General features: G+C 42.8%; 1 protein-coding gene across 2 annotated transcripts in view; it reads left to right on the plus strand.

Annotated features, from left to right (window-relative positions):
* Positions 1-14,385, plus strand: part of LOC132781427 (uncharacterized) — a 40,186-nt gene that overhangs the window by 23,487 nt on the left and 2,314 nt on the right. For both annotated transcript variants that reach the window (XM_060785691.2, XM_067473201.1), the window contains exons 3-6: positions 5,362-5,413; positions 5,524-5,626; positions 10,616-10,779; positions 13,801-14,046. In XM_060785691.2, coding sequence (XP_060641674.2) covers positions 5,362-5,413; positions 5,524-5,626; positions 10,616-10,779; positions 13,801-14,046 — 565 coding nt within the window. The remainder of the gene's footprint in view (positions 1-5,361; positions 5,414-5,523; positions 5,627-10,615; positions 10,780-13,800; positions 14,047-14,385) is intronic.

Raw genomic sequence — 14,385 nt, forward strand, 5'->3', positions numbered from 1 at the left:
ACAGCTGAGCTGCTAAACTTCCTGACTGAAAGGTCGGCGGTTTGAATCTGGGGAGTGAGGTGAGCTCCTACTGTTAGCCCCAGCTTCTACCAAACTAGCAGTTCGAAAACATGCAAATGTGAGTAGATCAATAGGTACTGCTCAGGCGGGAAGGTAACGACGTTCCATGCAGTCATGCTGGCCACATGACCTTGGAGGCATCTATAGACAACGCTGGCTCTTCTGCTTAGAAATGGAGATGAGCTCCACCCCCTAGAGTCAGACATGACTAGACTTAATGTCAAGGGGAAACCTTTACCTTTATCTTTAATATTTCTACTAAAAACTGAGAGAATGTTGTTTAAGGATAATGAGGCTACAATATGGAAATATGTTGTTTAAAAGATCTTTTTATAGTTGCGTGGTTCAAATGTGCACATTTCTGGGGATGCCTTCACTGCTCTCCATCAATGTAAGGATTCCCAGGGACTGGGGACTGAGTCAAACTCTTTCTGGGCTCCTCCTTGCACACTCATTGTTTTTAATGGTGCAATTGACTGCCACGGGAAGGGAAAGGAGGAATGCCTCTTGTAAGACTTAATCTGCCATGGAAACTCATTGGGTAACCTTGGAGTAGTCACACTCTCTCAATCTCAGAGAAAGGCAAAGGCAAACTTGCTTTGAAGGAAGTTAGCAAAGAAATCCTGTGCCACATTCAGTTAAAGGTTTCAGTAAGTTGAAATCACTTGCAGGCACACAACAAAAACAAGAATACTTAAAGCATTACATCAGGATCCAGCTGCCTTTTGTTGCCCTCAATCTGTGAAATAAAAGTATGTTTAAATTGCATTGAAAATCTTTTGGGGATGATAACTGTTAGTTTATTTTCTTTTGTTTATTTAGAATTATATTTGTAGACATATTTGCATCTTTGTGAATGAAACCCACATCTGGTCCCCAAATAAAAAAAACTGGTAGCATTTCTTATTCTAGTTTATTTTTCATTTGATGGGTTTCTAGCATAATTCACAGGAGGGAGAAAATTGCTTGCAGAATTAGGAGGGAACCATGCGCATTGTCTTCCTTGGAGGGAAGGAGAGATATTGCAAACATTTTATTGTAAAGTAATATAATATAATTGAATGGATTGAATAAAGGAGATGGGACATTCTAAACATGTTTCAGTTTTCCTCTGTCACATGGTAGGGTGAACATGGCCAATAAGGGGAAAATGCCATTAAAGCATTAAATATTAAGTATACAGCCAGACCTCAATTTTCCCAGGAATTGGGACACAGGATTCCCATGAAAATGGGGGAAAAACCTCAAATTAAGCTTCTCAACATTCATGCTCCAAATTCTGCTTCTGCAGCGATCTTTGCCTTGTGAGATGGAGGTGACATGGTGTCAAGGTTGGAAAGGGAGGTATGGACCAAGGAATGGGTGAGGAAAGGAGATGTAGAGGAGGAGAAGAAGGATAACAACACTGTAGGAGGTTTTTGCAGCAGTATCGTCATCCTAGATCAGGGTTTCTTAAACTCTTCAGCTTTGTACACCTTTCAGATGAGAAATTTTTACACAACCCCAGGTATATAAAACAGGTATAGAAATCAAACATTTACTGATAACAAATCAGTATTTCAAGACTTACTAAATAGGCTGATTTTCCTTTTATGAAGCACAGCTGAAGTATCATTCCCCGACTTAAATCTTCATCACTTTGAGCCCCAGGAAATCCCACAGGCAATCCCACAGTCCTCTCTAAATCATCAGTGAACCCATCAGCCTCAGGAATCTCAGACTGATCTCCAACATCAGCAGTCTGACTGTGTTTATGCTTTGCTTTACTTATGTAGCACACATGGCATCACACACACCTATGAGGGAGGATTCTGCCCGTTTGAGGCAGTACCAAGGTTTGCTGACGTAAAGACAAATAGAATATCTCCTTTGGGGTGGCAAACAAGAGTTTTCTAGCAAGGATTTGTGTGTGTACAGTGATTGCAATTTGCTATCTGACTGGGATTTTGGAGGGGTGGGCGTCTGGGGAGGGAAGAAGGATTGAACTAGAGTGGCTGGGCTCCGGGCGTAAAGATGCTTCACACAACTACATTGTATTGTCGCAGATACAGCTTGTTAATTAGAATGCATTTGTCTCTGTTACTGGCAATTGACTTGCCATATCTGTGGCATTCAGCTTCAGTGTTCTGAGTTAGCTGACACAGAAAGTGGCAGCCTTAAGTCGCCCTCCTGGCTGAGGGAGAAGCCTCCACAAGAGAAGCCAATCTTCTTGGAGTCATCAGTTTTCTGCTCTCGTCCTGCTTTCTCCCTAAGCTTTGTCCTTGGGAGCCCAGAGCTCGTCAGAACTTGGCTACCCTTTCCTTCTCTCTGCTCTTCTATTTTGCTTCTTGTTGTTGCTCTCCTTGCTTTTCGTCCCTTGCTGTTGAGCTAAAAGTAGCAGCTCCCCACTCCGGTGCTGGCACCCAATGCTTTCAAATGAATGTGTGTGTGCGCGAGGGAGGGGGGTCATCCCAAAAGGTTCGCTGGAGGCTCATTCCCTTTTGCTGCCCCTGGGGAGGCTCCAAGATTTTGCCACACTGTTGTCTTTGTTTACCACTTGGAGAAGCAATGAAAGCATTGGTTGTTGGTTGCCAGGTCCTTCTAATTACTTTTGGCCAGGAGGCAAGCTGGAGGGGATGCCATCCCTTGCCTTCTTGCCCAGGCCTTCACAAACAAGAGACTTGTCTCTCTTATTTAATTTTCATCATGCTCTGCAGACTTTGAGGTTTGCAATGTGTTTGTGTATGTATGTGTTTTCGTTGGCTTTTTTTGCTCGCTGCCCGAGAAGGATGAAGAGGCAACAATGGAAGCATGCACAGGCACGCCGTGGAATGTCTGACCAGCCAAATAGCTATTCCTGACAGTGACCTCTATGTTGACTGTCATCTCACCAGAAGAGGAGACGGTTGTTATTCCACTCTCGCCTGCTCATGAGAAACACCCACGCCTGCCACCTTGGCCACATTTGCCTCTTAGCAAGAAAAAAGGAGCACAGCAAACCCGTGATCCCTTGGACTGCCAGGCAGGAACCAGTGCCACAATCCAGGGTAGTGACCTGGAATGGGCCACTTCTGAGCCAGTATCTGGTTTGTTCCATCACAATAACCCTGCTGATGTATACTGCCCAATTGCACATACAAAGCTTGGAAATTACCACATTCCAAGAACAGCCATCCCTCCACATTTGCAGTTTTGACTTTTGTGGATTTGATTATTCACAGATTTGATTTTAAAAGATTCTCTCAGAATCTCTAGGTCACGTGTGTTAAACCCAAAGCCAACGGGCCGAATCTGGTCTGATGTGTCATTGGATGCAGTTCTCCAAATGCTCAAAACCAAGTCCTGTATTCCTTATCATTAGACATCATGACTAGCGCTGATGAAAGTGGGATACAGGAACATCTGGAAGGCTGCAGTTCGTTCTGCAGTCAGGAGAATGGGGTTTGGATTGAGATCTAAAGCTTGTGCATGCGATGCCTAGCTTTAAAATATTCTTTAGGGATGACTGTAGTGTCATTACTCATTACTATTTTGAGCATCCAGGGGCTAGTGATCACTTTTCAATATGCTTATGACATGAATTTCTGCACAAGAAGTAACGTTTCCAATTTCTTTCAGCATGTTATTTTGGGGGATTAGAAGGGTTCAATAATAATAATAATAATAATTGTATTTTTATACCCCGCCTCCATCTCCCCGATGGGGCTTGGGGCGGCTTACAAAGGAACAAGCCCAGAGAGCACAGTTAAAATGTTATGCAATAAAATAAAAACAAAACAAAACCAAATAGAAACATATCACAATAAAAACATAACATAATGAAAACAATACCATGGGAGCAATAAAAGTGCTGAGTTCAGAGGGCTCTGAGTTTGTGCAAGTATAATCTGACCCATTCTCCTTCTCCATGGACTCAATATTCAGTTCACCACACTCCAAAGATATTCCCCCTCTCCGAAATGTTATCTTTGTCCCTGACTCCCATCACCACTAGAAGTACATTTGGTCTTAGCAGGTACTCCTGGACTTCCAGGGGAGGCTTGGCTGGCAGCACTTTAATTCAGATAAACTGTCTAAGGGTGCATTTACACTGTAAAATTAATGAAGCTTGTCACTGCTTTAACTGATATGTGTCAATGCTATGAAATCATGAGATCTGTAGTTGGGTAAGGCACCAGCTCTCTTTAACAGAGAAGGCTAAAGACCTTGTAAAACTACAATTCCTGTGCTGGTACAGCTGTACCAGGAGCTCCAATTCTGTTTGCTTTGCATTAAATGTTTGTTTGCAATCCCAGGCTTGGGATTTTGCAGCAGGGTGGCTTCCTGTTATAGTTTGCAATCATAGGGCAAGCCACCTGTCAATTATCGTTAGGTTCCCTGGTCCTGCCCCTTTTTGAGTTTTGGAGGGAATAGGAGCCTTTTTGAGTCAGTTCTCACAGAGAAGCCTTTCGCACAGGACATAAAACGAAGAGCTCCTGTAGAAAGCTTCGTCTTCTATGGCTTGGCTGGGGAGATATACAGCCTACAGCTTGGCCGGGGAGAAAAGGCCCCACAGCTTGGCTGTGGATTTTGCAGCCTTACAGCTCCTTTGCTGAGGGACTTCAGCCAGCCATCACAGCAACCTGAATTCCTTCTTTTCCCCTGGAAGTCTACAAAGCTCTGCTTGGTAAGGGTCGCTCGTGGAAGCCAGACGCAGTTGGTACCGGGTGCAGGGGCTCCACGCCAACAGAGGCAAGTACAGACTGCCCAGATTGGAAGTTAAGGATTTCCCCATTAGTTATTATATAGTTATGAAGATAGTGCCTGTTCCCAGTGAACAAGATTGCAAGAGCCTATAGACTGTTAAGAAAGCTTTAAATTACCTGTTTGTCTTCATTAATAAAGAACTTTGTTGGACTTACTTTAAGCCTCTACAGAATTTTGTTTTGGGGAGGTCCAAGGGCCTTTAATCTGAGGCAGCCCCGGCGTCCCGTTGGGCACACAGAATTTATGTCCTGTCTATAGTCATATGCACAGGCTCAGCGTGCGACAGCATAATTCCCATAGCAATGAGCTACGGTAGTTAAAGGACTGTCAAACTGCATTAATTCTACAACCTATGATTGCTAAGGAAGTAGGATTTAATCTGGGGAGTGCTGTTATATACTGTCTTATTTTATTTCTCCTTTATTGGGTGCATTTTTATTTCATAAATGTTGAGGTTCAAACTGTATTTTGGTTTGTTTTACTGCCTCATTCACTATTTTTAGCGGAACTGTGGGATACAACTGATGACGCCAATGGCAATAAATACATTTTTTTTCTTGCTGCTTTTTTTTCTAGGCAGAAATTATGTCCCAAAAGGAGCTCTTTGGATGTACACTGTGAGCGGGAGGTTAGTGCTAATCTCTTTCTGCTCTTGCTGATTGTACACAATTTCCTTTTCTGCTTTATTCTGCTGTCTTCTTCCTGTGGATGTTGACTGGGGAATGTTTTGAGTTGTAGAATGGGATCCAGAACGCTGCAGCAGATATCAACGAACTTAGGCTAGTGATGCCAAACCAAGAGAATGAAAACAACAATCACTCTATGGGTGGAAATGGAACAGGTAAGGGGCAAAATGTTTGGCAGTCCACCTTTTTTCAGTGTTCATAAATGAGATGTGCAACAAAATGTGGCAGTTAGAAGTAACAACAACAACAACAATATTACACTTTATTTATATTCTGCTTTATCTCCCAGAGGGACTCAGAGCGGATTACAGTTTTACAAATATAAGGCAAACATTCAATGCCTTTTTTACACAGTACACCAAGACATACAATACAAAGACAGAGGTAAAGGCCTTCCCCTCAGTCCCATCTATTCTTAAAATTTAGAATTAGCATCTTATGTTGCCATGTGAATTGTCCCTGAAATTATAGCAAGGAAGTATTTAACCCCATGCAACTATTACGCATGGGGGCGATGCCCATGCCAAAGAGCTTGTTGTCCATAGACTTCCCCGATCATGTTAACAGCATGTTTGCATGGGGTACCTTTTTACCTCCCCACCAAGGTGGTACCTATTGATCTACTTGCATTACATGCTTTCAAACTGCTAGATAGACAGAAGCTACAGCTGACAGCCGGGAGCTCACTCCGACTCGTGGCTTTGAACTGCTTACCCTCCGGTCAGCAGATTTCCTGCAGCTAGCGGTTTAACCAGCTGCGCTACCACAGGTCTTATCTGGTGCTATAGTCTGTTTCTTCGACTCATCTCATTCAGTTTTCCCATTCCATGTTTGGTATAACTATAAACTGCAGACATTAGGGGGAATATGTGTGACCCACAGTTTAACCATCTCCCATGGATATGGCGGGTCCTACAGTCAATACTCTTTCCCCTTCCCATTAGTGACAGTCCAGATGTGTTCGCTCAAATTGCTATTGAAATAAACAGATGTCACCAACTTGCAAAGCAGGTTATTAAATGTAATAATGAGCATCAGAGTTATCAAATGTGTCAATAAGGCTCCAGGCTCTCAAGAAGTTCAACTTAAATCTTTTATCACAGACAGTCTTTGGTACAACTACAGAATTAGAAAATGCTAGGAACTGGAAGAAGGATCCCAAGGGCCATCCAGTCCAATCCCCTGCTGTGCAGGAATGTATAAATAGAGCACACACAGCAGGTGTTTCATCCAACATCTGTTTAAAGACCTTCAAAGAAGGAGAGACAACCATTCTCTGAGGCAGTCTATTACACTGTTAAACATTTCTTACACTAAAGGAATTCTTACTAACGTTATAGGTTTTAGTCTCTAGAGCAGCAGAAAACAAGCTTCTTCCATCTTCCACATAACATCCCTTCAGACATTTCAAGATGGCTGTGACATCACCTCTCTGTTGTCTCTTCTCCAAACCAAAGATACCCATCTCCCCCAGTTGTTCTCCATAAGGCTTGGTTTCCAGACCTTTGGACATCTTGGTCACCTATACCTGAACACATTCGAGATTGGTGATGTCCTTCTTAATTACAGGAGTATTTCAGGAGAGGTTTGACCAAAGCAGAACAGAGTGGTGAATTGTGGTTTTCCAGATGTTGGTGATTCCATTGCCCATTCCAGAGTAATGTGTTTATCTATAACAAATCACTTTTTTTTCCTCCTTACTATTCCATTGGACAAGACCAGTCTTTGCATCCTAAAAGGGAAGTAACCATCCCCAGTCCAGTTGGTTTTTTCTTCCACTCCTCTATGATTCTATGGAATCATAGAATTGGAAAAGATCCCAAGGGCCATCCAGTCCAACCTCATTCTGCCATGAAGAAGACACAATCAAAGCACTCCCAACATATGGCCATCCAGCCTCTGCGTGAAAACCTCCAGAGAAGGATATCCCACTGGACTCCCAGGCAGCAGCACATTCCACTGCTGAACAGCAAGTTCTTCCTAATGTTTAGGTGGAATCTTTTTTTCTGCCATTTGAATCTATTGCTCCATTGTATCCTAGTCTCCAGAGCAGCAGAAAACAAGCTCCCCCACTTCAGGGTGACATCCTTTCAAATATTGAAACATGACTATCATGGTCCCTCTCAGCCTTCTTTACTCCAAGTTAAACATCCCCAGCTCCCTCAGCCATTCCTCCTAGGGCTTGACTTACAGACCTTTGATCGTTTTGGTGGCCCTTCTCTGGACACCGTAAGAAAAGGTAGTGTGTCCCACCCTTTTTGCAGTGGTGAAGAGGAAGTATGGACAAGACCTGTACTTCTTTGTGGTTGCTTTTTCTTGTTTTCTTCAAGAGTTCTTTCATCTTCCTTTCTTCTTTTGCTTTTGTGGTGAATGTATTCCTTCTTGGTACAGAGTATAGGGTTGGAGGGGGTTACTTTCCTCTTAGGGCCCAAAGATGGAAGGACTTATTTATTTATTTACAGTATTTATATTGTGCCCTTCTCACCCCACAGGGGATTGAGGGCGGATTACAATGCACATATACATGACAAAGATTCAATGCAAATTAAACATACAAAATATATAGACAGACACAGAGGCAATTTAACATTCCAACTTTCTGGCTTCATGAGGGTATGCTTGATTCCGGCCACAGGGGGAGCTGCTGCTTCATCGTTCACTCGTGACATTGAGTCCTTGATGGAGTACTTCTTTATTCTTACGCACACTGATGGAAGGTTTTATGGTGTCGTAAATTAGTTAAATTTACTAATAAAGCCGTACCTAAATTTCCTACTTGACAGATGTAACTGTCTTTTGGGCTGCATATGTCAACAGCAAGCTAGACTATTAATGGTTGGGAGCACACTCCAACCCGGGCTGGCTTTGAACTCATGACCTCGCAGTAGTGATTTAATGCAGTTGGATACTATCTAGCTGCACTACAGCCTGGTCCTTGACTGACTGTTCCTACAAAGTAACTCATGTCAATCTACTCTTCTTCTAACTGCTGTACAGGCAAATTCATGGTAAGTCCAACCTTCCATTTTCTGCCAATGGGGATGCAAGGAGGTTACATTTTAAAAAGCAGCCTACTGGTAGGGATGGCTCAAAATATTTTTAGAATCACTTTTGGCCAGAATTTGAGTGGCATTTCTCAAGCTTTGAACCATCTTTTCAAACAAATGTCAAGAAAAGTAACAAGATGCAAGATTCTTTTCTAACACGGCAACACAAATGAATTTACCTTTAAAAGGAACACTGTGGTTGTGAGTAACTGGAACAAATAATACTTCTTGTCGAAGAAGTAACTCTTTTAGCCCTGCTTTGACCAGCCCTAGCCATGAGGAAAAATGGTAGGTGCTACAGTTAAACCTTTGAAGTGGCGCAAGGTGGACAGTTGCCAGGCATTGGGTTCTGTGGGACTGCATTCCCTATGGTCACTCATTATAAAACTGTCAATATTTGGGTGGCTCAAACATTATTTTTTAACCTACAGATAGCCAATAGCCTGAACATCTCTTAAGGGGAAGTGATACTGGCCATTTTGCCACATTTTTGGTATTTTTGACCCATTTTTTTCAGACCACAAACTGAGAAGGCATCCTGTTGCATTCAGTTCCTCTTTGGTGAAACAGCCACTGCTGCTATTAACCTATTTTATTTATCATGTCAGAAGCGAATTGAGAATACAGTTATAATGTATAGAAAAACCACAAAGAAAGTTTAAAACTTGGCATTGTACTACATTTCCTTTGACCAGAAGCTAGCCACTTGGCGAGCCTCTGGTGTTGCTGTGAGAAGGTCCTCCATTGTGCATGTGGCAGGGCTCAGACTGCATTGCAGTGAGTGATCTGTGATTTGCTCTTCTCCGCACTCACGTGCCATAGGCTCCACTTTGTGGTCCCATTTCTTAAGGTTAGCTCTGCATCTCATGGTCCCAGAGCGCAGTCTGTTCAGCACCTTCCAAGTCGCCCAGTCTTCTGTGTGCCTGGGGGGAGTATCTCCTCTGGTATCAGCCACTGATTGAGGTTCTAGATTTTAATCTGCCACTTTTGGACTTTCACTTGCTGGGTGTTCCTGCGAGTATCTCTGTAGATCTTAGGAAGCTGTTTCTTCATTTAAGGCATTGACATTCTGGCTGATATCCAAACAGAGGATAGGCCAGAGATATTTATGCATTGGTCCTTTCATTGTTGACTGCTACTTCCTGCCGGATGTTAGGGGATGCAATACCAGCTGAACAGTATAATTTTTCCAGTGGTGTGGGGCATATACATCCTGTGATAATATGACATGTCTCATTAAGAGCCACATCTGCTGTTGTAACATGGTGAGATGTGTTCCACACTGGGCATGCATATTCAACGGCAGAGGGGCAAAGTGTCTGGTTGTCTGGTTGTGATCCCCAGGTTATGCTAGTCAGTTTTCCTGTGATATTGTTTCTAGCACCCACTCTTTGCTTAATATTCAAGCAGTGCTTCTTGTAAGTCAGAATACGGTCCAGAGTAACTCCCAGGTATTTTGGTGTGCTGCAATGCTCCAGTGGGATTCCTTCCCAGGTAATCCTCAGAGCTCGAGATGCTTGTCTGTTCTTAAGATGAAAAGCACATTTGCTTTTTGGATGGATCAGGGAACAGCTGGTTTTCCCTGTAATAGGCAGTGAGAGCACCTACAGCTTCAGAGAGCTTCTGTTCAACCATTTCAAAGCTCCCTGCTTGAGCGGTGATGGCATAATCGTCAGCATAGATGAAACTCTCTGTCCCTTCTGGTAGTGGCAGATCATTTGTGTAAATGTTAAACATTGATGGACCAAGTGCACTCCCCTGAGGCAGGGCATTCTTCTATTTCTGCCATCTGCTTCTCTAGAAGCAGTTGGCATCCATCTAACCAACCATGAGCCTAAAAAGGTTGAAACGAATACACAAATGTGGCAAAATGGCAAACAGCATCCATTGCAAATGTGGCTAGTGCTGTTCGTTATTTCAGGGCAAACCATTTGGAAGGTGGCAAGAATGTCACTGAAAACTTTGAACAGCATAGAATTAAAGGAGGATTCATGATGAAACCCTGGAACAGTCATGATTTTGCAGTGGCAGTATAATATGTCTCTGTCTTGGGCGAGAGATAAATAAATAAATAAAAACATCTTTCTAATTTTTTAGTCACTTCCTGCAATGGCAGTGTGGAGTGCTTACCCCCACAAACAGATCCCGATGTACCTTCTTCAGTGTCAGCATTAACCACCGAGTCTGGGAGTGAGGAGGTGTTTATTGTTTCAGCCAGTCCTGGAGCTGGTGGCTTGAATTTTACCTCCTGTCAAATTCAGGTAGTGGAGACCTTTGTGTATTTCCAGTGAATTTCTTTTTTGACTGAAAGTGGTTCTGTCCTGTGGTTAGAAGTATTTCCTTTCTGATTTGCTTAAAATTCAGTTCTGGAGTCAGAACAACAAACGGCACCCTCCTCATCCTCCCTAAAAAAAATGCCAATTGTACCCAAAACCAACCAAGCCATGGCAATTGGGGCAGAAAAAAAATCATATCTACCGTTTGTTAGAGTGAAATGACCACCTCAGGCAACAAATACTGTGGGACAACAGAGACATCTCCTACAACCTTTCATTTGATGAAAACCCAGGGTATAGGTGGCCAAGCAATATCTAGATGGCAATAGATATTCAATGGGAAGAACGTAGAAGAAAGGAGAGTGTGCTGCCACATGCTGGGCCTGAAATAATGTCTGTTTACAGGACGTGCCTTCTGTATGCCCAATGGGACGCCAGGGTGCCTCAGCTGAAGGGCCCCTTAGATTTCCCGACACAAAGTTCTATTGAGGCTCAAAATAAGTTCAACAAAGTTCTTTATTTGGGCTTAAATCTTCAAACAAATTAATTAAATGCATTATAACCTTGGAAAACTGGTAGCTTCCTCAATCTGCTATCAAGGGCAGGCAACTGGTGGTAAACTGTTACTTTCTTCCTTAGGGAAATCTTCTGACCCCTCCCTGGAAAATCTTTCTTTACCTTGCTGGCGTGAGGCTCCAAGCTACTTTATGGATAGCCCGAGTGGTCCCTTACCAGACAATGGTTGCTGTAGATCTGCCATGCCGAAAGGTGTCCTTTAGTTTTACTCCACTAAGGCTGTAGGAACTGTCCTGTTGCCCCAGCAAAGGCTGGCTGTATTCTCCCAGCAAAAGCTGTGTGACTATCCCTTTACTCCCCCCCCCCCCCCCCCACAGAGCTGTGAGAAGTGAAGCCTTTGTGCAGGTGGGAAAGAGAATCCCACACGTCCTGCTGTTAGACTTCAAACCGTGAGACTGAACAAAGGTCCTCCTTTGCCTCCAAAACCCTGGGAAAAGGGGCGGGTATAAAGACTCTAACGATGATTGCCAGGTTGGTGGCCCTATGGCTGCAACCTGGGGAAGTTACCTGATTGCAAAAAGCATGGTTTAAATAAATTCATACAAACTAGCAGTGCAAGAAAAAAAGGTTCAAATCTTCTGGCACTACCGTGCCAGCACAAAGAGGCTGCAGCAGTTTGCTTTCTACTGGGAAGGGCCAAGTGTTCTCCACCTGCTGAGTTGAATGCAACCTAAACCAGGTCAATGCTGCCAGTACTGACTTGTTTACTGCATCATAGTCGTAGTTCTTTCTTGCCCACCCACTTCTTTGTTGGCATTCGCCGGGGCATTACTCCAATGCTTACAGAGGTGTGAAATTTTGAGCCTTGACAGTAAAGAAAGATCCCAGAACTGCCCTCCTTTGTAATGCTGGTCTAGACAATGTGAAGCCATAAGCCGATTTGAAAAAGAAAAAAAAAGATTATCCAAATCCCCTTTTCTCAAAAGCAACAGTTGGTCAACCTGCGTCTGAGCACCGATAACAGAGGGAGTTTCCAACATGTCATGGATAACGACCCTGAGATATCTGCTTTTAAAACCTTGTATACCACCTTGGATCCCATGTTGGGATTACATCAATCAATCATAAAATAAAATAAAGGGATAATTTGGCTGTAGGGGACATCTACAAGGACACAAGTCCTTGGGCAGGACCTATCATGGACAGGCCTGTAGTCTCACTAATTCTGCTCAGTTTAGTTTTTTTCCAATTCTGACACTCCAAGTAACACCGAATGGTTAGCTCTAGGTGCCATTTGAATTCTCCACAATGGATATAAATGTGGCATTGATTCCATGCATTGTGAAACATTTAAACCAGTGGCTTGGGAAGCTTCTTCCTCCACCACTTGTCACTAGGAAGTCTGGCAGATGAGAGGGATCCCATCAATGTGTGGCTTACCAAGAGCCCCATTAAACCAAGTCCTGGCAAGCTTATGCTGACACAAAACCCTCTTCCTCATAACCCCCCCCCCCCAAAGATCTCTGCTGGATCAGACTGATTCAAGGCCCATATTGTCTCTGTTCTCAACAGAGACCAATCATTTGCTTCCAAGGAAGCTCACAAGTAGCAGGTGAGTAGAGGTTCATCTTCCTACTCTTGATCCCTGGCAAGTCACATTGAGAGGCATAACATCTCTGAGACGCAAGGTCTCAGAGCCAATGTGACTAAAAGCTATTGTTTGTCATATTGTCCATGGGTTGGTTAATTACCTTTCCGATCTTTCAGGATTGACAGTAGAGTTGTGCGCGAAATTAGTTTATAATAAAATAATAATAAAACTTTATTTATATTCCGCTCTGTCTCCCCGAAGGGACTCAGGGAGGATTCCAAACATAAAAGACAAACATTCAATGCCCAAATACAATACATCCATAATAACAAAATTTTTACAACCCAACATATAAACATAAATTATAACTTAACAACTAAAATTAAATAAAAAATACAGCCTGTTATAACAGACATAAGACAAAACATCAATCATCAAATGGAAACAGTGTGTGGGAAGCCCCTTCCACATAATGCTCCGATTTTTGGGGGCCCGAACTGAAAATAACCCTCCTGATTTTGGGAGACTCCCAAAAAATGGATTGGGGCCCCCACCGAAAGCTGGGAATGAAACAGGTCAAGGTTTACCCCAAATGCACAAGCCTAGTTGACAGCAATGGTTTTGAATTCTAGGATTTAACTATGTGCTGTTTCAGTTAGTCATTCCATCTCTCTCTCGAGTGCCGTATGCCAGGCTTCAGCAATTGACACTTTTCTACCATTTTCCAAAATTAGAAGAGCTTCATGAAAGCTTAAGTGTACAAATTATGGCGGAGGGAACCTACTATTTCACCTCTACTTTATTTATTGAGAAGAAAGAGGGAAGCTGTGCTTTCATTGGCCCCCGAGTAAAGATGTCACATATGTTTATGTTTTAACCATCATCTGTATTTTTTCAAGGAAAAAATCCTAAGGAGAAGTTTCACAAGTCCAGGCTCAGTTTCTAACTGGATGATAGCAGATGAAAGAGAACCAAGTCTCATTGCTTCAGAGAGGACAGCAGTAGCAACGGAGACCCATTGCCCTGGACAACATACTTGGAGCACACGGGCTTTTCATGACTTACTGGCTCCCTTCCCTCAGTTGCAGAGGAAATGGTGCAGCTGGACTACTAACAATCCTTTCACCAAATTGGTGAACAATGGTGTAAGTATGTTCAGAGTGTTTTAGGAGATGCAAGTGATCTAGTGATTTCCCTGTTAGTATTGTCATATCTACATATTCATAAGAATTAAGGTATGTTATTGGAAGTATTATGAAGAAAGACAGTCAATGTTTTGTACATTATTTACTTATTACAGTGTATATTATGCTTCACAAGTTGGAAGGAACAAAATATCCGTATTGTAGAAGATTGGCCACAAAATGCCTACCCATTTTGTAATGGTAAAATCAGAAGTATTAACGACCAAACCTGAATTATGTAATTCAGATTATGAGGTTATTTTGCATAATATACAAAACCTATAGCTTTGAACACTGATC

This window comes from Anolis sagrei, chromosome X (assembly GCF_037176765.1).
Source record: "Anolis sagrei isolate rAnoSag1 chromosome X, rAnoSag1.mat, whole genome shotgun sequence".
Lineage (NCBI taxonomy): Eukaryota > Metazoa > Chordata > Lepidosauria > Squamata > Dactyloidae > Anolis > Anolis sagrei.